This window comes from Ammodytes marinus, assembly GCF_949987685.1.
Source record: "Ammodytes marinus genome assembly, chromosome: 15".
In the NCBI taxonomy this organism is placed as follows: Eukaryota; Metazoa; Chordata; class Actinopteri; order Uranoscopiformes; family Ammodytidae; genus Ammodytes; species Ammodytes marinus.
The window spans coordinates 20,296,353-20,320,914 of NC_137219.1; the positions used below are offsets into that span (position 1 = coordinate 20,296,353).

Here is a 24,562-nt window from a genome sequence, read left to right on the forward strand (position 1 = left end):
AATAAAAAAAAATAAAAAATAAAATAATAATGTTATGATATCAACTCTGGCTATCTGATCTGTGGGCCATGTGAATATAGATTATGAGAAGAAACAGAAATGGTCCGATAAGGGAGGTAGGGATCCTTTGCAGTGTACTCTTGTCCATACAGATGCTAACTGCGTGTGAAAAAAATAAGTCTGGGCAGAGAATCGACTTGATTTCAACTTCCTCAGTTACACAATATAATGCCCCCCCCCCCCCCCCCCCGTCAGCAAGCGCTAGACATTTAACCTCGGACCCCACTGACAGCAATTTAAAAAGGACACACGGTAGTTTGTCATTTTGATAAAATACGCTTCTTAACACCACCCTTGTTTAGTTAGGATGAATGTGAAGCTAGAGCCAGAGGAGTTATCATCTTCTATTAAGGCTGAAAAGAGGGAGAGAGATGTCAGTTAACATTGGCAGAAAAACAACAAATTGTGGTTTTATGGGGATTTGAGGGCTGGAAGTACTTCTCCTCAGGCTGTGCTGCCCTGGCTGTATAGCTTCATATTTACCACACACGTCATGACAGCGGTGTTGGTATTGTCATGTAAGTCTAGGGAAAAAAACAAGTACAGTATATATACCTCCCAGAAATGTACCACCGTGTCAAACAATTTCTTTACGGTATAACATTTAGGAATTGAACTTTACTCACTTTAGATCCATTTTATAAAAAATTAAAACAATTTAAGAGACTGTTTGGGAATGTTGACATTTGTCTACACTTCAAATACACAAACACACGGCTTAACAATAAAGAATCCTACAAATACGGACACACACACACACACACACACACACACACACACACACACAAATACAGCTGAACAAAAAAATAATAATCTTAAGACACAAAGTGATTAACAAAACGTAATAAAAAAAATAAGCACACAGGAGATTTCAGTGTTCACCACATGTTCTGCATGTTAATGTAAGGCATTGTAAACCTAGATGAAAGTTTGAGGGTGCTCTCCATTGTGGGGTGTATGGGGTTGGGTGTTACATTATGGCAAGCTAGTGACAAGGGGTCAACCTGTGCACATCTCTGTCCTTGAGTGAGACTTTTGCGATCCATCTTCTTGACCCATTGTGTGTTTTTTTCTGGGATGGTTGTTCTAGTTCAAGGGGAGTGAGTGGTTCATCAGTGGTCAATGTCCTCGTACACATTATCGTCAGAGGGCCGCCGCGCCAAAGACGGCCGTATTCTGTGTCGGGAATACTTGAGCTGAAGAAGGTCTCCTACCTCGCTGATGGCACTCAGCGCCTGTGGAGACATTTATACAATAATAATAATAATAATTTTAAAAAAAAGCTTGTCACCCTGATGTGTGGCTTGAGGAAAATTTAAAGCTGCACCAAGGCGAGACTTTTAATGGAAAAAAATGCACCCGTCTTCTAAAGATTTAATCACAAACTTTGGGCTGAAACACAAAAAACGCCACCAAGTTTAATGCTGCAGATGGATCCAATCTTCTCAGTTTTGTAAATCTGTGTTACTCAGGTGTGTGAGGTGAAGTCACCAGTAAGATATCTTGTTTGGTCACAGGAGGGGATGAACACAGTAAAGTGTTAAACAATGCTAAAAAGCTGCATAGAGCTTTAGGAGAAACATTCTCTATGGATTTGTTACTTCTAAATTGTTTCTATTATATTACACGTGCTCCTTCGATTAAGTGTTGATATGAAGCTATTGATTGGTTTAGCTGTAACCTGATGTGTCCTTTTTATCAGTGTGTGGCACTTCTGCATCTACTGTATTCATTTATGCCAGTCCTACTGTTCCCATGCATTGTACCTGAATGGTATCATTAGACCACGTTTGGCACCAGATACAGACTTCCTGGTATGTTTTTAACTGTGTCTAGAAGACACCGAAGATCAGTGTTACTTAACCTTCGCTAAGGGGCTGCACGGATTGGATAGAAACGTGGCCAAGCAGTGACATGATGGGTATTTCAGAAGGACGGTAACAATATCATTTTGATTTAATGAGAAGGCCAAACCCGCAAAAGCTCACCAGCAGATAAAAGAAAGGCACAAATCAACATGACACATCAAAGAATGAGAAAAAAAATGTACAGAGAGGAAGGCTATAACAAAGGGAGATATTTACATCAGGACGCATTCAAAGCACTACAGTACACCCTTCTCCCGGTCTCCTCGCTCTTTTTAAAACAATTAAAAAAAGTAGAATAGTTGTGAAGAATGATCCCTGGTACCGCAACACTTCAATGCACACCTGAGTCACACAAAGACATTTACACTAAGCAGCAGGTTCACCCACTGTGTAAAATGAGCTATACTGATGTTAAAATGACAGGATGACTAAGGGTTTTTAGACGGTGACTGGGAAAGAAAGAGCTGTGAGATCAGTGCAGTAGAAGAAGAAGAAGAAGAAGAAGAAGAAGAAGAAGAAGAAGAAGAAGAAGAAGAAGAAGAAGAAGAAGAAGAAGAAGAAGAAGAAGAAGAAGAAGAAGAAGAAGAAGAAGAAGAAGAAGAAGAAGAAGAAGAAGAAGAAGAAGAAGAAGAAGAAGAAGAAGAAGAAGAAGAAGAAGAAGAAGAAGAAGAAGAAGAAGAAGAAGAAGAAGAAGAAGAAGAAGAAGAAGAAGAAGAAGAAGAAGAAGAAGAAGAAGAAGAAGAAGAAGAAGAAGAAGAAGGGCCCTCGTTGAGATGAGTGGGCGGCTGTCTGTGGCCGAGAGCAAATCAAAGGCTGAGCAGTTGGCTCTTAAGCGCAGCATGGCAGTGAGTAAAGACGGTGGGTAGAGAGAGGAGGTTTTGAACTCTAAACTCTGGGGATACACCTGCAGAGCGATATGGGCAACTACTTAAACTATCGGTTTTACATGAGGTCACTTCACTTGAACCTTTTTTTTGATAACCTACCATCAGTGACGGACTCGTTTTAACTGGCCCCTGCAGTATAGGGATGTCAGTGACAAGAGCTGGGAGAGAATGTAGGGATCACAAGAGATCACATACTTCCAATTACAGAGTTATTCACAGCCAATCAACTGCCTTTGTAGCCATTCTTCCCTTCAATGCCATGATTATCTCTTTGCTTGGTTTCAGAAACTTGAAGCATACTACCCCAACTCGGATATTCTCACACTTCCCATTTCTTCGTCACTATTTCCAGCCCTTTTCACTCTCTGTCTGAAACGCTCCATTTTAGCACCTGCCCACCCCCTTCCCAAAAGCCCAGTCTGCTGTGATTGGCCAGCTCCAAAGTGGGAGTGTCAACTGCTTGCCTTAGCAAAATGAACTCTGTAGCATCAGGTGGGGCTACCTATGGAAAGCACGATATGGTAATGAGCTGCAGAGTCTCTGGCGTCTCATTTGGAGCTAGACACGGATTATATAGACACGCATTATATACTAATGATGTGCTAATATTGCAAACTCCGCAGCTCATTTGACCAACATGCCAATTTACACATTTTCTGACATAAGCAGCACAAAAGAAACTGATGAGGTGGTTTTATTGCTGCTTTTGTGGGCTGGTAGGAACACCAAATACCCAAATATGTGTGCACTTACGCTGAAAAAGTCATAATATGGCCCCTTTGAGAATTAGTGTAACATCAAGCAGAGCAAATACTAGCCATTACCACCTACACTTGCTTAAACCTAAGCCACTGGTAGAATATTGGCTTTTGCATTCATTTATTCCTTCTGGACTCAACATAATTCATTAAGCTAACAAGACAAAAAACTTGATTTGTGCAAATCCTGTAATTAGTCATAGCCCCCTGTTAGAAATAGCTGCATTGTTGGAGTTCAGAAAGGCTTAGAAAAGGGTGTTTGTGACGGAACAATTACGGATTCAGCTGAGGCCTTTCCACTGTGTGGGCAGAGCACAGTGAGATCAGACACGCACGACTAGTCAACATCAATACACTCGCGACGGCAGGTGTAGCAGTCTAAAAATACAGATTATTTTAAAGAAAAAAACACGAGGCAGGTTTTTAAACAGTGAATTTAAGCAGGTGAGTGTGTAGGAGCTGGACAAGATCATAGTAGGTTGGCACAAGTTTGTTTAATGACAGTTAACTGCCAGGTTTGTGGAATTGCTTAAAAGGTCACTGTAACAATACACCTCGCATAGCAATCAGAACTGGGCTGTTCTAGTTGTAAAAGGATTTAATAACATAGTTAGCAAAAGCTTTTTTCTATTTGTTTGAAGTTGGGTTACACATTGTACCACTGATATGGTAATTTGCTGTGGGTTGGGTCAAGTCAACTATTTCTTCATAATAATGTTCTCAGATTAGAGTTTACATGTGGAGAACAAAAGTAAACAGAAAGCCATTTTAAGAGAAAAACAATCGTCATTCATCTCAAACTATATTATAAATGATAAAAAAGGCTGTTGGCCGTTACCCTGTCTAGCATGTCTTTAGTGTGGGCGGCTGAGATGCAGAAGCGCGCCCGGGACTCGATGATTGGCGTGGCGGGGAAGCCCACCACCACCACGCCGATGTTCCTCTTCAACATCTCCCGGCCAAACGCTCTGCAGGGACAAAACATGAGGAGACACAGTAAGAAAATATAATCATCCTATTCTTTGGCTTTCTCAGTGCAAAGTAACGTACGTGCTGGTTCTTTTGGCACAAAGAAAGACACACTGTCCCAATGCCAAACAACAGCTGACCACTGTAACAGATGCTTTACATCTGGAGCGGAGCAGAGACATCTCTCAAGGGCCAGGCTAAGTAATACAGCAAGTGTTTCTTTTTTCGAAGGAGTTGCACAGCTGATATTTAACAGAACTCATAAGGAAAGGCTGGAACATTCCTTCTCTTTATTTTCACTTCTCACTATTCTTTTTTTATGAGAACGGTTTGTGTTGATGTTTTTAAGATGATGTATCTTTTATATGTTGCCATTTGCACACACAAAATAAGCAACATGCCCATATACAGAGCCTAGGCTGTGTATTAACACTGGATTTGTTTTTCAGCACACAAACACACAGTACGGGCAGGTAGCGGATGGTGAGGAGATATATTCACTGCTAACAACTATTCTCCAGAATGGTTGACTCCACCTTTTTAAAGTCTATCAACATGAGCCGGTCAAAGCTGGAGGCTCACCCTATCTTGGCGGGCATGTAGAGCATCATGGGAACGACGGGAGAGTCCTCGTTGCCGTAGATGATGAAGCCCATCTCTCGGAGCCTCTTGCGGAAGTAGACTGTGTTCTCTGCCAGCTGCCGCACGCGCTCACAGCCTATAGGGAGGTGACAAAAAAAAGGGGTGTGTTGGCACATTAGAATCGACTGCAAAAAGCAAGGGAAAGTTCACCACACCTGTGTCAAATGATTTTCAATCATGTCGTTTATTTACAGTGTGCTGAACACGATTTACCAGGTCATTCGGTTGTGGCACATACAAGTCTTGTGTTATTCGTGAACGTTTTTTTAAGGATATTTATAGAGCTGTATTGAATGACCTCCATCTTGGCTCAGTACATTTCACCACTGAAAGAAAAAGTGCTGAATACAAATACTGGATTGCAATACAAATGCATACAAGGTGTTTGAGTTAAAACAAGATTACTCTCCGTTTTACACATCTTTTTTTCTTTACCAGATTTGATCTTTGTGGTTGGAGGAAAAAAATATAAAGACATTTTTTAGAGGTTTGTTGATGATGCTTTGAAAAGCTGAAAACAGAATAAATCAGATTTGTGGGCGAGTGTTTACAGCATCCAGGCACCATGGGGAGATCAAAAGTCTTTAAGTTTTTCGCCATCATGTTTTTTCTTCTCCCAAAATGAGATCAAGGGATTCACCGTGTCCTTTGAAAGAAAAGCCAGGTTTGCATCAAACACAAGGCGACAGACTCTTGCTAGTATGCGCACACATTTGGTTCACAGCTAATCACTTGCTATTTGTCGCATAAAACATACAGCTCCATAGCTCATTTTTCTTTCTGATTTCTGAAAATGTATCAAGTATATGCCAGCAAAAAGAAAACACCTGGAACAAAAGGCAAAACATCTGACCAAACCAAGCTTTATCTGGACTATAACTCCACAATAATGGTGCAATCAAATGTAAGGCCCCATCAATCAAATGCTAAACGCTACCTTCAGAGCCGTCCTAACCTAATGCAATACATAAGCTGATAAGCATTTACTATGTTTGCAATTAATCTGAAGGTAAACATTAGCAGGTGTTCTATATGAAGTCTACAAACAAACCAGGTACAGAGAGTTCCCCTCTAGGACAGCAGATGAACTAGCCTGGCACCGCCTGTCTACGTACTTCCGCTCAATTTTCATTTTCCTTCAGTAGTCAGTCTGGGCCTGCAGTATAGTCTTAGGTTTTCTCCGGACAGATTTCTGCCGGTTCAATTAGCGAACAGAGGGAGTGGCTCAGAAGCCGGCGCATGACGTCACAACCAAACTTTATGCGATTGGTTGGCAGATCCAGAGTGGCACTGGGCAGATCCAATAGTTTTAAACAGACACCCAGCTTCAAGTGTGCTAACATTTGTCAATTGAGCGATTCCAGACCTTCTGTACATATGAAATGAAGTACGATGGTCTGGTAGGACCAGGCTACAGGTGAACATGACTGACTACAATTAACTATAGTTTGTCTTCCCAGGGGCTTGAGTAGTCAATGCCGGTGAAAGAGATGGGATTTGTGCCTGACTGGGCTCAACTTTGGACAAAAAAAAGGATATTAGATCTTTTTTATTATATCAAATTCACAATGTTATATATTATACATTAAATATACTATATAGCAGCCATATTGTTCAGGTCAAATAAAGTCAAAAGCAAAACTGAGCTCTTGACCACACAATGCTAAAGTGAGATTCTATTACCTAGAGTTAAAACTGGGACAGCTTCAGCACCCTGGGGAATGACTTCTCTCTGACTAAAACACTGTTGCTTGGAGTGTGTCTTGGATTTTATTAGTGTGCAGTGACACCTGGTGGCAACTGGTCACAATTACAGAAGCAAACATTAAATTACTCAAAACAGCATTGTATGCTTTGGAAAGAAAAAAACAACTGTGCTAAGCTACAATAGATTTGTAATCTTTTCCTGACCAAAATCATTAGGCTTTCTGTTTGTCATGGAGTTGAAAGGACTCACCTATCGTTGTGCCGTCCTCTCCCATAATGCACTTCATAGAAGTGATGATTTGCTCCACCACAGGAGGAGACATGGACGTGGCGTAGACCGCACTGTGGGAATGGGAGCGCAGGTACTCAATAAGCTCCTAAACCCAGCAGATACACAGGAGATGTAAGAAGGAGATGTGCATTGGAAAAGCCTTAATCAGTATGTAGTCTCAAACAAGGAGAGTTCTATTGGGAGCAGAGGCCTTATATAAACAGCATCCCTTTCTTATTGAGAATAAGAGCATGCCACTTATTCAATGCATCTTCATTAAACAATTCACAGTTGGTTATCATCAATACATTTAACAACGAAAAATATAGAAAAACATACAGTACTTTTCATGTAAGACTAGAACAGGTTCTGACACATTATGTTATCCTGCCATCCATCTTCACTCTTTTGTCACAGGTTTTGAAAGGTAATAAAGAGTTTAATGCGAGCTACATCCTGTAACATGAGACAGTTTAGAGAGAATGCAGTGACGGTTGGAGGGAGAAAGCGACAAGAAGAAGCCATTGATTGTTTTAGTTTCTTTCCAATCTGTGTCGCACATCTGTTGAGACTTGTTCACTTTGTTTAGAATCCTCAACTGTGCCGATGGTGTCATCATCATTTCAGAGTTTCATGGAGAGGAATTTTTTCTTTTTTTTCTTTTAGAAGTCAAGATTTGTGTGAACCCAGAGTCTACTTGTGATAGTCACTGCAAGGCTGTACATCCGCATTGCTGTGATGACAGGCGACCTTGCTGTCACACGATACTGTACCCTCTGACTTAGCAGAGTTTGTTCTTGAATAAAGCTTTGTTAGTAAGACTGCTGGTGAGCCTTGTCAAGTAACCCAGCAAGAACACTGGCTAAATTAACTTTTCATTCCACTACAAGACAATGACTCCTATGTACAGCAAATTTTTTTACACACTGCCTTTGAACAAGATTAATCAGGACGATTATTGGCATTTTGAGATAATCTGCATCGACCTATACCTAGGCTCACGATGCTGATTAAAAACTAGTAAACAAATAATGTCTACAGACACTGCAGGCAGCCTTGTCAGTGTGGCTACTGTGGAGCAATGTTAGTGCTTTTTTAAACAAAATATTAACCTTGTGTTTTTGCATATTTTATTACTTACAGATGGCTGGACAGAAGTCCCTTATGGCAATATTTGACAGAGCCATGTGGAATAGACAATGGCATTTTTTTTATATATATATTTTTCTCTGTTTACATTTATTTAAGTTTAAAGTAGTACTTCATTTGTTATAATTTTTTAATTGAGAAAAAACAACAACAACATGAACTGGCATTATATATCAACCATCGGCTGACTTGTTTTCTAAATATCTGCACTTCTTACTGAAAAAAACCCATATCGGTCGACCACTACTTTGACCACACACTAAATGGCAATAAATGAAACCTACAACCCTCCATCCTCACCGTCTTCCCTGCGATGTATCCCCCCGCCGCGCCGAAGCTCTTTGTAAAGGTTCCCATCATAACGTCCACGTCACAGGGGTCCAGGCCAAAGTAATCCACCACGCCTCTCCCTCTGGGCCCCAGGGCTCCTATGCTGTGGGCCTCGTCTAGGTACAGGTAGGCACGGTAACGCTTCTTCAGGGCAATTATTTCTGGGAGGCACACTATACTGCCCTCCATACTGTGGGAAGGAATAGGAGAAAAAGCAGCATGAAGGTGTCAGGCAGATATACATTATATTTATATAGCACTTTCCAAAACAGAGTTACAAAGTGCTGAACAGATAAAAGCACGATCAAAACAAAGGGCATAACATACACGTAATGTACAGACAATAATGAGGCCTATAAAACAAAAGAATAAAAGACATACATTTAACACAATTAAAAGGCAGGCTCAAATGAAATCTGGAAAAGCTCTCCAATAAAAGTGGGTTTTGAGGAGAGACTTAAACATGGACAGTGACTCAGCAAACCTAATTCCCTCAGGCAGGTCGTTCCAGAGAAATAAAAAGCTCTGTCCCCTTTTGTTTTCAGCCCATATGATGTGTTCATGCTCATCTGCGCTTTTGACAATCAGGGAAAGTTTGAGCTCCAGGGAGTATTATCAATTCCCCTTACTTTACGTCTGGAGTTTTATCTGAATGACCGCTGGACCGGTCACAGGAAGTTAACGGACAGCATAAAAAGGAGCATGATTTTTTGCATGCATGTTGTAGCTGGAGATTACTTTAAAGTGCTGCTTCGTGCAGAACCGGCGAATAACAGTTAACCAAGCGCTGAATCAGCCCTGTCGACCAACCAATCCCAGTCCCAGGAGTGTGGATACTGTTGAACCTAATGGAACCACATGAACCATCAATAGAAGATAAGAGCCGTCTCCGGAAGCCTGGTTTTTGTTGTTGTGGTTGAGTACGTTTGTGTTAAGAGTTTTTCCGCACGATTTTACAGCTAACACACAGAACCAGCTTCGAAACTGAATAAAGTAGGTCAACTTTGAGTGTCACATTTAACAGCTTAACTATGGCTGTTTTTTTTTATAACTTATAGCCAAAGTGAGTTGATATTAAAAAGTTACCAATGCACTAAGTCTGATGAAAATACTGCTTGTGCAATGAGGTTGGGCAGCGCTCACGTTGAAAGGAGGAAGGAAATCACAGGAAACTCCTATTGTTCCAACTGACACTTTAAGCGCGGTTATCTATTAATGCTGCCAAAACACTGATGTCCCCGCTCTGGACTTACTCTATGCACCGATAAGATACCAACACTTGGACATTTCAGTAACCTTAAATCACAAAGCACAGAAGGTCAGAAACCCGATAAAAAATAAATAAGAGCGGACAACAACACATAATAAAAAAAGGGATAAGCTATACCTGTAAATGCCCTCTACCAAGATGAGGATCTTCTTCCATGGTCTGTGAGTCCTGGGCTGCCCGTGGACTATGGCTTCCCTCAGGAGTTTCTCAAGGCTCTGCATATCTGACGGGGAAAAACAGGAGCGATATAATTCAAAATGAAAGTTGTGGCGTCAATAGTAGTGTAAGAAAAAAATAAAAACCAGCAGCTTGTTGTCAGCTCATTCACAGACATTGAGACGGCCACCTGTAGTTTTAATATGCACCCAAACAAACCCTAAAATATTGTATATTGAGTGTTAAATAAAAAATCATATTCCTCATCAAAGTTAGCCTTTTTCTTAGCACGTTAGCCGTGGTGTGAGTCTTTAGCTTCCATGTTTTCTTATTTGGTTTGTTTGTGCTCTTAGTTGACAAGATAAACTACATTTACTGAAATGACTGAGCAGTACAAATAGAGAATAGACTGAGCAGATAGCTGCTAGCTAATGCCTAGAAGTGACAAGGTTGGATGCTAACCATTAGCCGCTAATTGCACAGACATGATTGGTTCATTAGCCTTGAGTGGGAAAGCTGTTTACTTACTAATTACTGTATTATAGATGTTGTTGACCCAGCTGGATTATTTATTACCGTAAATGTGATATCAACTAATCCAACCAGATTATCTGTGAAACAACACAAACAAACAATGCCTGTACACGGGTGTAGCTGCGGCTAGTTATCTTTTAATGCTTAAAACAATTAAGGCTAATCCTTTTTTACGACTAATTACACACGCACACACACAAATTATTACACTGCATAATTAATGTGCCTCATGTTCTCTAACATAAGGAGCCATTTTATGAGCCTCAAAGGCAAACTAAGTATATTTTAGTATGTGATAATTATTTGACGTGGATATAATGAGGATTTTGTTACATTATAAAACAACAAGATGGTAGCTTCATTTTGTATTCTAAGGATTTACACGTAAGAGCCAAACAGTGACCTAATGAAATGCAAAAATTGGGGTTAGTTAAACCTTACACAATACTCAAACTATGATTCAATCGAGACATAAGTAGATATACAGTATAAACCTACTGTACATATTTATACATACATAGAATATATTCATACAGAACAGAAAATATACTATGATGATCTCAAATGACCACACAGCAGTGGCATACATGTATGTGGAAGGATGAATTATGCAAAACATTGCCACAGTACATCAAATGATGGACAGATGAAAGTAGTTAGAGCCGTTGAGACTTCTAGAGAAAGAAGCAGAAGATGAAGGCAAACCGCGTACACTTGGGGGAAATAAAAATGCTGGGGGTGGGGGGGGACGACGACTCACTGTTGTGTTTGAAGACTCTGATGGTGGACCCGGAGAGTCTGGCTCCCAGGACCAGAGAGGCGTGGTTCAGTTCATCACTCAGAATCAGACAGCCCTGCAGGAGGACAGCAGACCAACTTCAATACGTATAAAAGATTCATAACGTCTGATTAGTTTCTATTCGTCAGAGGTAGGCGGATAGTGTTCCAAACACAGGCCTACTTTGGGTGCGGTGAGAGGGGTTTCCATTTTCTTTTCTTTTTTTTATTTATTTCACCTTTATTTCTACAGGCAGGTCATTAAGAAGGAGTTTCTTATTTACAATGGCGGCCTCGACAAGCGACAAAAGCCAGGGCAACTTTATACGTCGACTCTATCTAATCGCAAGATCTCTGGCAAATATTGTCCTTTCTACTTCCACTGCATTCATTTTAGGTTTAAAGTTACCTTCCAGATTACACGAGTCTCATATGCCCTTCCTGTTCAGAGAAAACCATGCGTCTCCAAATGTGAAGATTAACGTTTATGATAATGAGTAGGACTTTTGATACTTGAGCTACATTTTGCTTTTACTACTTACATACTTTTATACTTAAGTGTGATTTAATACAGGACTGTTTATAGTCAACCGAGTATTTTCTTACAGATATGATGCTTTTACTTTTTTCTAAAAGCATCTGTATACTGATTATTTCACAGTTACACAATCATTAAAAGCAACTATCTCCCACTCTCCATTGTTGCCGTCCACACACCAGTGGAAAATGAGCTATATTAAAGTATCTATCTGCAAAACAACATCAGGAGCATTGTGACAAAACAGACTGGGCTGAACTGTTCATTTCCACTCTGGCCATGGCAACAGGAAGCATTCCCTCCTGATATGAGGCCAGACAGTCATTTTGTGTCTCTGTGTCTTTGGTGCTGAGGGTGATAGATTGCGTGACGTTATGGAACAGTTCTATTAAAGCTAAATGTAGTCTGTGCTGTGCAAACAGATTGAGAAAATAAATACATCTGTGTTAACTAATCATATAAAACAAGTGCATACACTTATTCAAACATAACTTTCACATAAATATTGACAGAGACAGAAGACGGTGAGAAGAGAAAGAGGAAAGAAAATACTGTGACAACTAGGGTTGGAAAATTCTGCGAATTAATAGGAATTTTGAGAATAAACTGGAAATTAATAAAATTTAAGGTTTGCCGTTAACATTGATTTCAATTGTAGTTGGGGAAAATATATTTCAGCATAATCTTGACTAAAACAACCAGACATCATGCAAGTACACTTGAGAATATCTATGCTATTTCTTAATCACATGCACATGGCACACTGCTTACTGCAGGGGGATTGAGGCCACGCCCCCATACATGCACTGTGCATTCCTCCATCACATGAGCAGATGATTTCTAGAACCCTTGAGGCCACATTTTTGAGCTGAGGGGATGAGTAATATTTTACTCAACATTCAAGTTTTTGTTTGATAGTTCAATAAAATACTTAAAACTTAATAAAGTTCTACTTACACATAAATCTGTTGAACTGTAATATTTTTTGTTGTATTATTTTGCATGAAAAGCTGCCTATGACAATACAAAATATTTATATTTATGTTTGGATATGATACAGTTCGTTTAACACTAGAACCGCCACGGGGTCAATTTGACCCGTGGCGGTTTTTCAACTGCCCATAACTATACTTTTACGAAATATTGAAGCCCCCAACTCTTTGACTTTTCCTAAAATTGTGTTGTGATGCTCTCCCTATGGTTAAATAAAGTCACAATTAAACTGGATTAAAAAAAACAGGCATTTATACCTAGAACCGCCACACTGGGTCAATTTGACCCGCACAGGAAAATGAAATATTTTCGAGCAGGTTGCTAGGCAACGGCATTGTTTGGGGTCCGCGATCTGACAACTGTAGCCTACGTAGGCTACAGTCATTCATAAACACTTACAATAAATTAGAGATGAAGATAAATACCTAAAAACATTAGAGTTACTAAGTGAAATGAGTGATACGAGTCTGATAGCGAGAGATCAGAACTGAGCGCTGTCTTCCACACACCGCGGCTCGCAGCTCAACTGACAGACAGCTGAGTGCTGTCTGTGAGCCGGACAGAGAGCGGCGGAGGGATCCTCCGCCTCAAAACACGTCTACGTGGGGAAAAATGAATGAATAATCAATTAGAGCTTACCTAAAAATAAGTTTGCCATGTTACTGTTAATTGTACTTAGGATTTTAGCTCATTTGGACGCTGTTTTGACCTTCTGTTTTCATTACTATACTTGCGATATTATATCTACTTTCGGTTTCATTACTGAGTCGCCACGAAACGTGATTTGTGTTCTTAAAGATACTTAGATTATAAAACAAGAGGTCCAAAACACAGATGATTATTAAACAAACTAATTTATGGCTTTATACCACACTAGAAATGCACGGGTCAATTTGACCCGCCTGGCGGTTCTAGGTATAAATAGAATGCTGGCGGTTCTAGTGTTAAATTACCCCCTTTTTCAGTTAATTCCCATATTCAACTATTTCCAAAATTCCCCAGCTTTAATTTCCCATGCAAAGATTCCGGCAACTTTCCACCCCTTTGCAACCCTGGTGACAACACAAAAGAAATAAGAAGTATCAAACAGTGAGATAAATTCTGCTGTAGGAATAAATCTTAGCTCTACCAAGAAACACCTTGATAGCCTGTGCTCTTTACCTTGCCGGCCAGTGCTGGTATGTTCATGGAGTTGGTGGCGAACCCCATTCCAAACGCCATTGCTGACTCCACACCCAGGAACTCAGCCGCCAGTTTCTCCATCTCCTCATGTCTGTCCAGGTTACCTGAGATGCAGACACCATAAACACATACCAATCAGAACCTGTAGGGATCTATGACTTCATAGATGGCTCAGTAGAAGTTAAAGGAATAGCCCGACATTTACAACAGTAAATAAATTATTGTTTTTGTTTTTTTCGCTTTTTTAGATAGATTTTGGAGAGACTGATTTGAAATGAGGCAAAGAGGGGACAGACATGCAGAGAACCAACCACAGGTTGAATGGAGCCGGGTCTGCTGCTATGAGGACCGAGCCTCAAGGGAAACGCTATAACCACTAAACCACAAGCCTCCCCCCAAATGAAACAACATATAACATCTAAAACTGCCAACTCTTATGGAGCGCACACTACTGCACCCTTTTATCAAAATGTGGGCAAGTCTCCTCCGCTGTAACTAGAGAAGCATCATTGGCTCTCATCTATCAGTAGAAATGTGCTAACCATATGACCTGTTTCACTTCCTCCACACTGATCTGGATCTTATCAGACTGGCTCTGCAGACTGACTTAAGCCACGCGTTACATACCGACACTCGGACAGAGACACTGCTTCCTCATTGTAGAATACAACAGCATAAAGGTGTGTCAGTGTTATTTTTATTTTTTGGCGTGCGTTTGTACCGATCTCCTGCCTGGTGCTTGAAACTCCCACGCCGTACTTCATGGTGACCTGGGCTGCAGCGTCAGCACACGGCCCTGTGTTCTCAGCGAAGCCCAGGTAATTATACGAGCCCAGGTTAGTCACGTTCTTCACCACCCGACCCGTGTACCTGCAAGACATACAAAGGACACGGGAAGCAAGCGATGAGAGATTGCTAATGTTTTTTTGCAAGCCAGTTGGTGCAGCTGATTTCAAAACTACACTGCAGTGGAGCGGATATTTAGACGCCATTTTTTTCTCTATTTTCTTTGTATCATTATGAACAGCCATATTGTTTCATGCATTCTCTCAGTCGCACTCACTCGACTTCACACCACTCACTACCTCTCCACTGCAGCGTGGAAAGACCCGAGATGCATCACAATTCTAAACCAACACAGGACAGTGACCCTTGATGAGAAAACACAGAGTTGTGGTCAATCTGCTAAGGGCCGTGTTATGATTTGATTGGTTTAAATCTTCGCTGACGCGATTGGTTCCCCTTGTGGTTTTTGCTGTGTAGACCACAGTCTTCCTGAACATGTTCTAAGTTAACCACGAGGTGTGATGCTGCATGCTTGTGCAATGCTATCATCTCATGCACTTAAAGGACAATAGCAACCATTGGATTCTGTAGGGAATCTGTTTGAGGAAAAACAATCCCTTAACTTAAAAAATAAACAGAAAACACCATTATTTGCATCACACTAGATGCAAAGATGGACAAAAACTAATCTATACAATACGATATGGTAGACTCACTGGCCGTGAGAAGCATGAAGTACACTTAAAAATGGGACTGGAGGAAAAGGTGTTGGTGTGTTGGTGCACAGATGTTGCTTTATTCTTACTAACCCCTGAGGCCCGACTATTAAAACGTGTATAGCATTTGTTTGTGCTAAAAGTAATTAATCAAGCCAATGTGTCAAACCTCAGCTGCTTACAGCTGTCTTATATCAGCGTGAATTAAATCTGATAGGCATTTTGGACAAATTGATTTGATTTATTCAAAGTACAAACCAGGCCTTAACGATGCTAGGATGCGCCAAATTGATATAGCATCATATATTTCAGAGTTACTGCTGCCTGTTCATTTCTTACAGGATTTAGAGCCTTGACAACCCCTCACCTCATGTGTTACCTTGCATAGAACAAGGAGAATGCTGGTAATGGGCCAATACTCTAAGTGCAGGTACTGGAATCAGTAATGGCAAGGAAAAAAGTTGAAGTAGTGCTTACGTAAATTACTTCATAACGGAAGTTAAAACGGTTCAAATGTTTAGTACTCCAAGTCATTTGGTAAGCAAGAAAGAAAGAAAAATCTATTGTATATCCAATTAAAGATGCACAAATGTAAATATTTGCTGGTTTCCTTAGCACATTTATACTTCATAGGATCTCCGAGTTCAATACACCTTCATATTCCAACCGGTGAAGTAGGCCTTTAAGCTGGGCTATGGGAAACTGATGGAGTTCACTAAGACCAACTATGAAAACAAAAGTCACAGAAATCTATGAGAATAATTTGCAGCCATAGTTTGGTTTTGATTATTTGGATTTCAAAATGATCCTTGGAATTACTATAGGCCCACAGATGACAATGACCACTTTATGACACCATCACAGCTCAACGGCCACTTTCATTAAGTGCCAGTTCCCTCTTTTATGGCTGCTGCTCAGTGTTATTGTAGACTAGTGACGCATTCACTCACTTTCTCTTTTCTACAGTGAAATGAGCAACTTTTCTTGGTATGTGTAAAGTATGGGGATAGGCGTGTTAGCACAGTTAATAGTAATCCATCACTGGGTCATTAACCATAGAGCAAACGTCCCTCTGCTATCGTCCCTTCAAGACCTCTTGCACTGCCCCAATGTGTCTGAAAACCTTGAGGTTAAAAGGTGGAATCAGCAATTCTGGAGAATGCTTGTTGACGAAATAACTTTGTCAAAATCAGTGAATATCTCTTCATAATCCGCTACATGTCCGTACTGTGTGTGTGTGTCCGTACTGTGTGTGTGTGTGTGTGTGTGTGTGTGTGCTGAAAATAAATCTGTAAATGGGTATGTTACTAGCCACGGTGGGGCAGTAAACCCTTTGTTTACATAGCCTAGGATGTGTATTAAAAACACTGGATTTTTTTTCAGCGCACACACATTACGGACAGGTAGAGCGGATAGTGAGGAGATATTCACTGATTGTGACAAAAAGTTATTTTGACAACAAGCATTCTCCAGAATCGCTGACTGCACCTTTAACTTATAGATCAGTGTATTCAATAAACAGTATTAGCTGTCTCACTTAAACGTCCAGTTGTAGTCGAGGGACGCCCGCTCCATCAGGTCCACTTTGGCCCCCGGGACGCTGCATATGGGCCGGTTCCAGTTGTCCCTTATGCGCATGTAGAGGTTCCTTGTGTAGAAGTTCTCAAAATCCTGGTAGAGAGGCACAAAGTCCTACACACGGACGGATAAGGAACACGTTAAAAAAGGAGGAGCAGCTTGGAGTAGTACACTACAAGGGTGGCACAGAATGTAGGAATTTCACTCTTGTTTTTTAAAGGAGTACAACAACAGCTTCAAAGAACGGCATGCCCCGCATACCTTGGAGAAAAAGCTTAGTTGGAAGGAATTCAAATCTGCAGAAGTGTAATCTTTAACACGACAGCACATGACTGGCGGAGAGTTCATTTATTTACTCTGGTTGCTGGAAGGGCACATCCGTGGGGATATCCTCGGGGGTGATTTAAAGACTTCCCCGCGTCTGTCCCACTTTGCTTCCTTTCCTCCACAGAACATAACAAATAACTTCAAAACAATGGGCTCCACTATCACACGTTACACAACCGCTCGAAAACAGACCCAGTGGCCAAGGACGTGCCGATAACACTGGCTCTTAGCTGAAACACAGTCTAAAGCGCACACATTAATTGGTTAAGACACATGAGGTGGAATATTCCAAATGTTAGATTTTAGCCTCTGTGTGTTTGCATTTAATAAAATGGAGGCACACTGAATTCTTTCACTGTTTCGACACTTTCCTTGCAATCTTTTTCCTGTTTGGGATATGATAACGACTTTCAGGTTTTGTCTGCCAAAATGTAAGCCTTCTTTTTCCCCAAACACTGAGCTAGAAGCAATACTCCTTGAAATGTTTGATGACGTGACAGCCAACAGCTTGGGAGGCTTAGCTCTGTGCACTCCAGTCTGCTTTTCCACTCGCTATCGTTGTTGTTTCCTACACACGGACGAGTCAAACGCCCCCGTCACCAGGCAACGTGTAATTAGTGCTCAGCCTACCAAATCAGTTCCATTCACCATCTGAAATGCATATGCCCCTTCTTTTCCTTGACAGCTTTTTTTTATTTATTTTGTTCTCTCTCTCTCTCTCTCTCTCTCTCAGGGCATTGCATTGTCACCGTGCAACCAAAACAATCACAACATTCCAGTCATGACAGCGTAGAATGGGCAATGTGCTGAATGTACAATGCAACGACCTGTTTCTCGACCACATATTTTATAGGTGAAGCATTCTGAAGAAAAAAAGGGTGTGATCAAAACAATGCCAGCCAGGGTGACAGTCAGGTGTGTTGAACCCACAAATCCCTTTCTCTCAATGAGTGACGGCTTCTCCAGACTCACCAGCATATTTGATTTATGTATTTTCCTTTGACAATGACAATGAACCATTTAGAAAAAAAGAAAAAAGGGAAAAATGAAGCACATCTTGTCCTTACCTTTTGCTCCTCCTTCTCTCTGGCGATGTGGCAGCGTTCGATCTTCCAGTGGCGGAGGAAGTCTCGGAGGTAGCCGAAGACGGTCAGGACGCCGTAGCCCATGTAGGTGAGCACCGCCACCAGCATGGGAGTCTCCTCGAAAGACTCAGCGAAGGGCTGGCTGTACACACCGCCATTATGGGACGCTGTGTGGAGCTGGGCAGAAAGGGAAAACACAGTCAAAATAAATAAAAATAAGCTTATAATAACAACTCACAAACCACAGAATTGGTATCAGATAAAACATAGTTATTAAGATAGTAGAGGAGGATACCCGAAGCTACTTATTTGGGTCATGATTACTGTATATTTGTAAAAGTTACAGTTTTCTTAACTTCTTTTAATGCAGATGGCAGTGGTTTCAAAATGCAGTGTAGGCTCCGTAAAGAAAGTACAATGACTACATCATTTGAGCTAAGTAACTTTACACCACTTGTAACATGGCAGAAAAATGATATACAAGATTGCACTTTCTCCACGTACACAGGTTGAACTTGTAATTAATCACATCTTGTTTTTCTGTTCAAACATACAGTCAAGTGCGAAAGTTTGTGAACCCCTTGAGCCTTTTGGAATTTTATTTATTTTAACCATTATTAATTCATTTTTATCAATACCAGTATTTTTTATATGAAATAACAGATGTTTGTTTATCAATTCAACATTTTTCTTTTCCAGAAATCAATTGTTAAAACAGATAAAACAAATTATTTGACGAATGTTGTATGTGCAAAAATTTGTGAACCCTGAGCTGCATTGCTTAAATCGAGCAAGGTAAACACAATCAGGTTGGCCAAATTGGTTGATGAAATAGACCAATGTAATGAGAGATCTTTAGGAAAGAAATTGGGCGGCACTAGATAAAACAGAGATAAAACCAGGTCAGTTTAGGCTCACCAAAGTGAACCCATACAGGTCAGACATGCTAAAAGGGAAACAAATCTCAGAGGATCTCAGGAATAGAGTTTTGATGTTACACATTTGTCTGGGGACAGTTATAAATTCATAAAAAAAAATTTGAGCTCAATCGGTCCACCGTGAGGCAAATCATCTACAAATGGAGAGCTTTAAGAGTGACTTAACATTTTATTTATTGTTTAACCTTTATTTACCCAGGCAAGCAAATTAAGAACAAAATTCTTATTTTCAAGTGCAGCCTGGAAGTGGACTTCCTTCAAAAATATCCTCAAGCGCCACAAGAAAAGTGATTTTTCAGGTAAAAGCCAACCCAAACATTACACCTGGAGATTTGCAGACAATTTGAAACCACCATTATTCACTTGGGAGAAGGTTCTCTAGGTGGTAGGCAGAATTGCGTTTTTGCCCAAACATGGCGGTTTTGGTTATGACCAAACAGTTCAATTTTTGACTAATCTGTCCACAGAATAAGACTTCAGGTATCTCCAGGTGCTCTCTGGCAAAGTTGTGACAAGCAGTTTTGTTCTTTTTTGAGAGCAGAGGCTTCTTCAGCAACCATCCCATGAAAGCCATGTTGACTGAGTTTTCTTCTTATTGTGGAACCATGCACATCTGTCCCAGATGCTGCAAGAGAGGTCTGCAAATCACCAGATGTAATGTTTGGGTTGGCTTTTAACTGAAAAATCACTTATCTTGTGGCGCTTGTGGATATTTTTGAAGGAAGTCCACTTCTAGGCAGATGTTCAGTCACTCTTAAAGCTCTTCATTTGTAGATGATTTGCCTCACGGTGGACCGATGGAGCTCAAACTTTTTTTAAAATAATTTATAGCTGTCCCCAGACAAATGTGCAGCATCACAACTCTATTCCTGAGATCCTCTGAGATTGTTTCCCCTTTTAGCATGTCTGACCTGTATGGGTTCACTTTGGTGAGCCTAAACTGACCTGGTTTTATCTCTGTTGTATCTAGTGCCGCCCAATTTCTTCCCTAAAGATCTCTCACTACATTGGTCCATTTCATGACTCAATTTGGCCCATCTGATTGTGTTTACCTGCTCCATTTAAGCAATGCAGCTCAGGGTTCACAAACTTTTGCACATACAACATTCGTCAAATAATTTGTTTTATCTGTTTTAACAATTGATTTCTGGAAAAGAAAAATGTTGAATTGATAAACAAACATCTGTTATTTCATATAAAAAATACTGGTATTGATAAAAATGAATTAATGATGGTTACAATAAATAAAATTCCAAAATGTTCAAGGGGTTCACAAACTTTCGCACTTGACTGTATATTTGTATTATCTTGAATAAGGTTTCACATTTCCTGTGACTCCCTTCTCCTTTTGTCCTTATGTGAGAGAAAACAAACACACAGATTGTCTTTTGTTATCGTTGGCTGAGGTTTCCGTAACTCACTTAAAGGTGACTTATGTGAGGCCAAACTAAGTGGGAGGAAGATAGGGAAGCCAACACAGTATTAAGCCCTGTAAGTCTAGCTGTACACTTACTATGAATTCAAGAAGGAAAACAGTGTGTGACAGAGGCCAGGGAGGGAAGATTTGACTGCCAAATAAGGGAAGAGGTGGTGGTGTTGATGTAAATCTGTGCACTCACAGCCGAGCTATCTACGATGCAGTGATAACCTTCACACATGTAGCCTGTTACGATCTTAAAAGCTGGAGAAAGCTTGTTGTCAAAATATTTTTGTGACAAAATCAGTCATATCTCCTCACGATCCACTACCTGTCTGTGTGTGTGTGTGTGCACTGAACACATCTGGAGTTAATCCACAGCCTAGGCTCTGTAAACTGGGCATGTAAACAAAGGGTATGAAAACAAAGGGGGGCCCACCGTAGCTAGCAACATGCCCGTTTACAGAGCCTAGGCTGTGTATTAACACCAGATTTTTTTTTATCAGCTTACACGCCGTATGGACACGTAGTGGAACGTGAGGAGATAGCTATGCAAAGATTTTTTGACAAAAAGTGATTTCGACAACAAGCATTCTCCAGATCTACACCTTTAAGATCTGAAGTCTGGATGGATAGAAACTCACTACTCGTTAGCAGCACTGCAGCTGGCCTTCCCATCATGCCGTGCTCGTGGCCATTAAGCGCCACATGTGACCGGTCATGCCTCGCTCTCAAATGCCTCACAAGGGTAAAAAGCACTGACTTCTGCATGAACCGTAATCAGCTGAGGTTCAGTCACCAGTTCAGTTCGTGTTTTTCAGCACGCCCCATTCACTGAAAACAATTTGCGTCAGGAGCTGTCTGGTTTCAATGTGTGGTGGTGAGAGAAGCCTGTCAGCTGTGTGTCTCCACCCTTACCTCCCTTCATAACCCCGAACTGCAAAGGATTGTGAAGAATTTGCAGATTAAAGATGGCCGTTATTAGCCTCTCACAAAGACTGAAGACTACTGAAAAACGTTTATGCAAAAAGTCACAAACCCCAGCATCTGTCGCAAATTAATTTAAAATACTCACAATGTATCAAGGGAGTCGCAATGCTTGTGTGTGTGTGACGGCGCCGCCTAATCACTTAATCAGAGGGGACCAGTTAATTGGGACAATTACAGAGGCTGCATCCAAGGGTGGAAATTTCATTAGCCTCTTGGGGAGGTGTGTGTGGGGGGGGGGGGGGACAATCCGTTCCACAACATAGGTGCATGCAGTCCCAGCGGGCCCATTTAACACAACAGGTGCACTGTTTCAGTCAGTGGCTAACTCATCACAGTTAAAGACTTAGTTATAAAGGGAGTTAGTTACCCACTTCCAAGAAAAGTGGAATGCCAACTGATGAGTTATGGATACAGCCTGCAGACTAATTGCTATAATCCTGGCATCAACAGTTGTTTGACAGGCTATGGTGGTATGTGCATCATAGGCCTATACATTATGAGTCAAAGTATTTAGAATTTTTGGGGATTCATGCTATACCCAGTCTGTGGCTGTGATTTTAAAAATAAGTCACAAACTGGGGATGAGCTAAATCTCTTCTTAAATTTGGCATACATGTTATGCACGTAACAGTAATAGAATAGGCTAGTGCAATGTCACCTTTCGTGGGTAGTAGGCCTACACCAGCCTGTTTTAAAGCAACTCCATAACGTTATAACGAGTACGACTGGAGCCCATTCAATAAAGTTGAGATTTTAATGTTTTCATAATTTAAGCAGCTTGGCGCAAATGTAATTTAGCCGAATTAAAGAGTGTCGCTTAATGATTAAGATAAAGCCCTTTGTTCAGGTTTCGAGGAACTAAATTATGTTAAGAACGATCAAACACTCTTCAAACTAGATCATTTTGAATGGAGTTTCACTTATCTGTACGTGTCCAATGACAACAAACTGTCAGACGTTATCGTGTCTGTCATGTCCTAATAACGATGTAGCCTTATCCATAAAAAATGACAGCAGCAACAGCGTGGTTTTTCCGGGTCCACACAGTTAAAGATGCTTCCCAGGCTTCAACCGCCTCTCCTCCCGCGTCCCGTCCCATCCCCGGGGCCTCACCTCCTCTTCCTCGGGGTGGCAGTGGTCCTTGCTGGGCTGTCGCTCATGTCCACAGCGGTGGGGGCTCTTCAGCAAGCCGTTCCTCTCCGCTCTCAGTCCGTTCCTCGCACGCCGACACGAGTCCCCGTTGGCTGGCTTGGTCGCGGGGCTTTCGGTCATTGCTGGCCAATGATGGAGGAGCCGCCACGGTAACTTTTGCAGCATGTATAAAACACGGTGCCTGCCTGCGGTGCAAGGCGGTGACAGTATCCGAGCGGGGAACGGTCACAACCACAGTACAAACTCTCACTCACTCACTCACTCACTCACACACACACACATTCAACACACACTCACACACACACATTCAACACACACCCGTTGATAGAACCTGAAAATCCAGAAGCCGAATACCGGAAATCAATGCCCATTAATAATAGGGGAGGGGCGGAGTAATGTCTCTCACATGTGAAAAAAGGCGTGGTTTAGCCTACATGAACTTGATTCATGCTCAACTTTTCTCATGTTAATCACTGTCACTTTCGAGCAGGAATTCGCTTTCTGAGAATGACATGACACATGCATGTAGTAGGCCTAATGATAGGCTACTTATAACAATACAAATTGAATTTGATCATGCAAAAAGCCTACTGTAACCTTAATAAAATCAAATAGCCTACATGCATAAATGATAAGAATCTAAATAATCAAATAGGATATTAAAAAGAGAACTCAACATTGTTAGCCTGTACGTCTTGAATTTATCAGGTTACTTTGAAATATAGTCCACAGTTTCTCAGATCTCAATTATTATTATTGTTATTTTTTCATTCTTAGCTGTGTATTCGCTTGAAATCGAACTGAATTTTGAACATCATTAGGAATATTTTCAGTTTTTAAGGTTATGGCCTACGATAAGGCCCATTGGGACCACAGCAGGTATTTACAGAAACATCTCACATGATAAAACTCCAACCCTGTTGTTAAAATTGTTACTGTGACATAATAGGCTAAGCATCTAGGTTTTACCAGACTTTGTATGTGGAAAATGTAGTTTATGAATGTGAGGTTTGTCTCTCAGAAACAGTTTCACCTACTTGCAAACTTAATTATGGTTTTGATTTACATTTATTTTCAGTACACCTTTATAATGAAATAAATCAAAACTGAAAGCGTTGAGTAGCCTATGACTTTTATTTGCATTGACTGCTCAGTAGAAGTCTTCATTTCTTGTGTGAATCCCAGTTCATTTCCTCCCTCTAGTGGTTAAAAGTCGGTAGTGACACCATAAGGTGAACATTTTCATTAACTAAAAAAAAAATACAGAGGAAAAGACAAAGTTTCCTCCAAAGCACATGATAAAAAAAGGCACCAGGGGCCTCAGGGGCCCAGGGCCTCCACATGGGGAGGGCCCTATCAACAGTTTGACAAACTAGGCTATTTATATTGTATTTTATGTATCTAAAAACATGTTATTCAAAATAAACAATAGGCTATTAGAGCATACGGTATAACCTAGCCTACATACAATTGTATGGGACT

The 24,562-nt window shown here is 40.8% G+C and overlaps 1 protein-coding gene across 1 annotated transcript; it reads right to left on the minus strand.

Annotated features, from left to right (window-relative positions):
- Positions 1-264: 264 nt before the first annotated feature.
- Positions 265-23,359, minus strand: LOC307261566 (serine palmitoyltransferase 2-like). Its single transcript, XM_080042141.1, has 12 exons — positions 23,042-23,359; positions 18,566-18,760; positions 17,131-17,285; positions 14,813-14,961; positions 14,071-14,195; positions 11,362-11,455; positions 10,029-10,134; positions 8,612-8,831; positions 7,142-7,268; positions 5,125-5,260; positions 4,412-4,541; positions 265-1,295 (listed from the first exon to the last, which is right to left on the minus strand). Exons 1-12 carry the CDS (start codon positions 23,243-23,245, stop codon positions 1,173-1,175), a joined length of 1,764 nt encoding a protein of 587 aa, XP_079898267.1. The 5' UTR covers positions 23,246-23,359; the 3' UTR covers positions 265-1,172.
- Positions 23,360-24,562: the final 1,203 nt, after the last annotated feature.

What these genes read in the sequence shown, in the direction of transcription:
- LOC307261566 (XM_080042141.1), bottom strand. Translation starts at nt 23,245, where the DNA reads ATGCTGCAAAAGTTACCGTGGCGGCTCCTCCATCATTGGCCAGCAATG. An exon ending in GAGAGAAGGAGGAGCAAAAG is followed by an intron (nt 17,286 to 18,565) that starts GTAAGGACAAGA and finishes GTCCGTGTGTAG; the next exon opens with GACTTTGTGCCTCTCTACCA. An exon ending in AAGCACCAGGCAGGAGATCG is followed by an intron (nt 14,196 to 14,812) that starts GTACAAACGCAC and finishes TCTGCATCTCAG; the next exon opens with GTAACCTGGACAGACATGAG.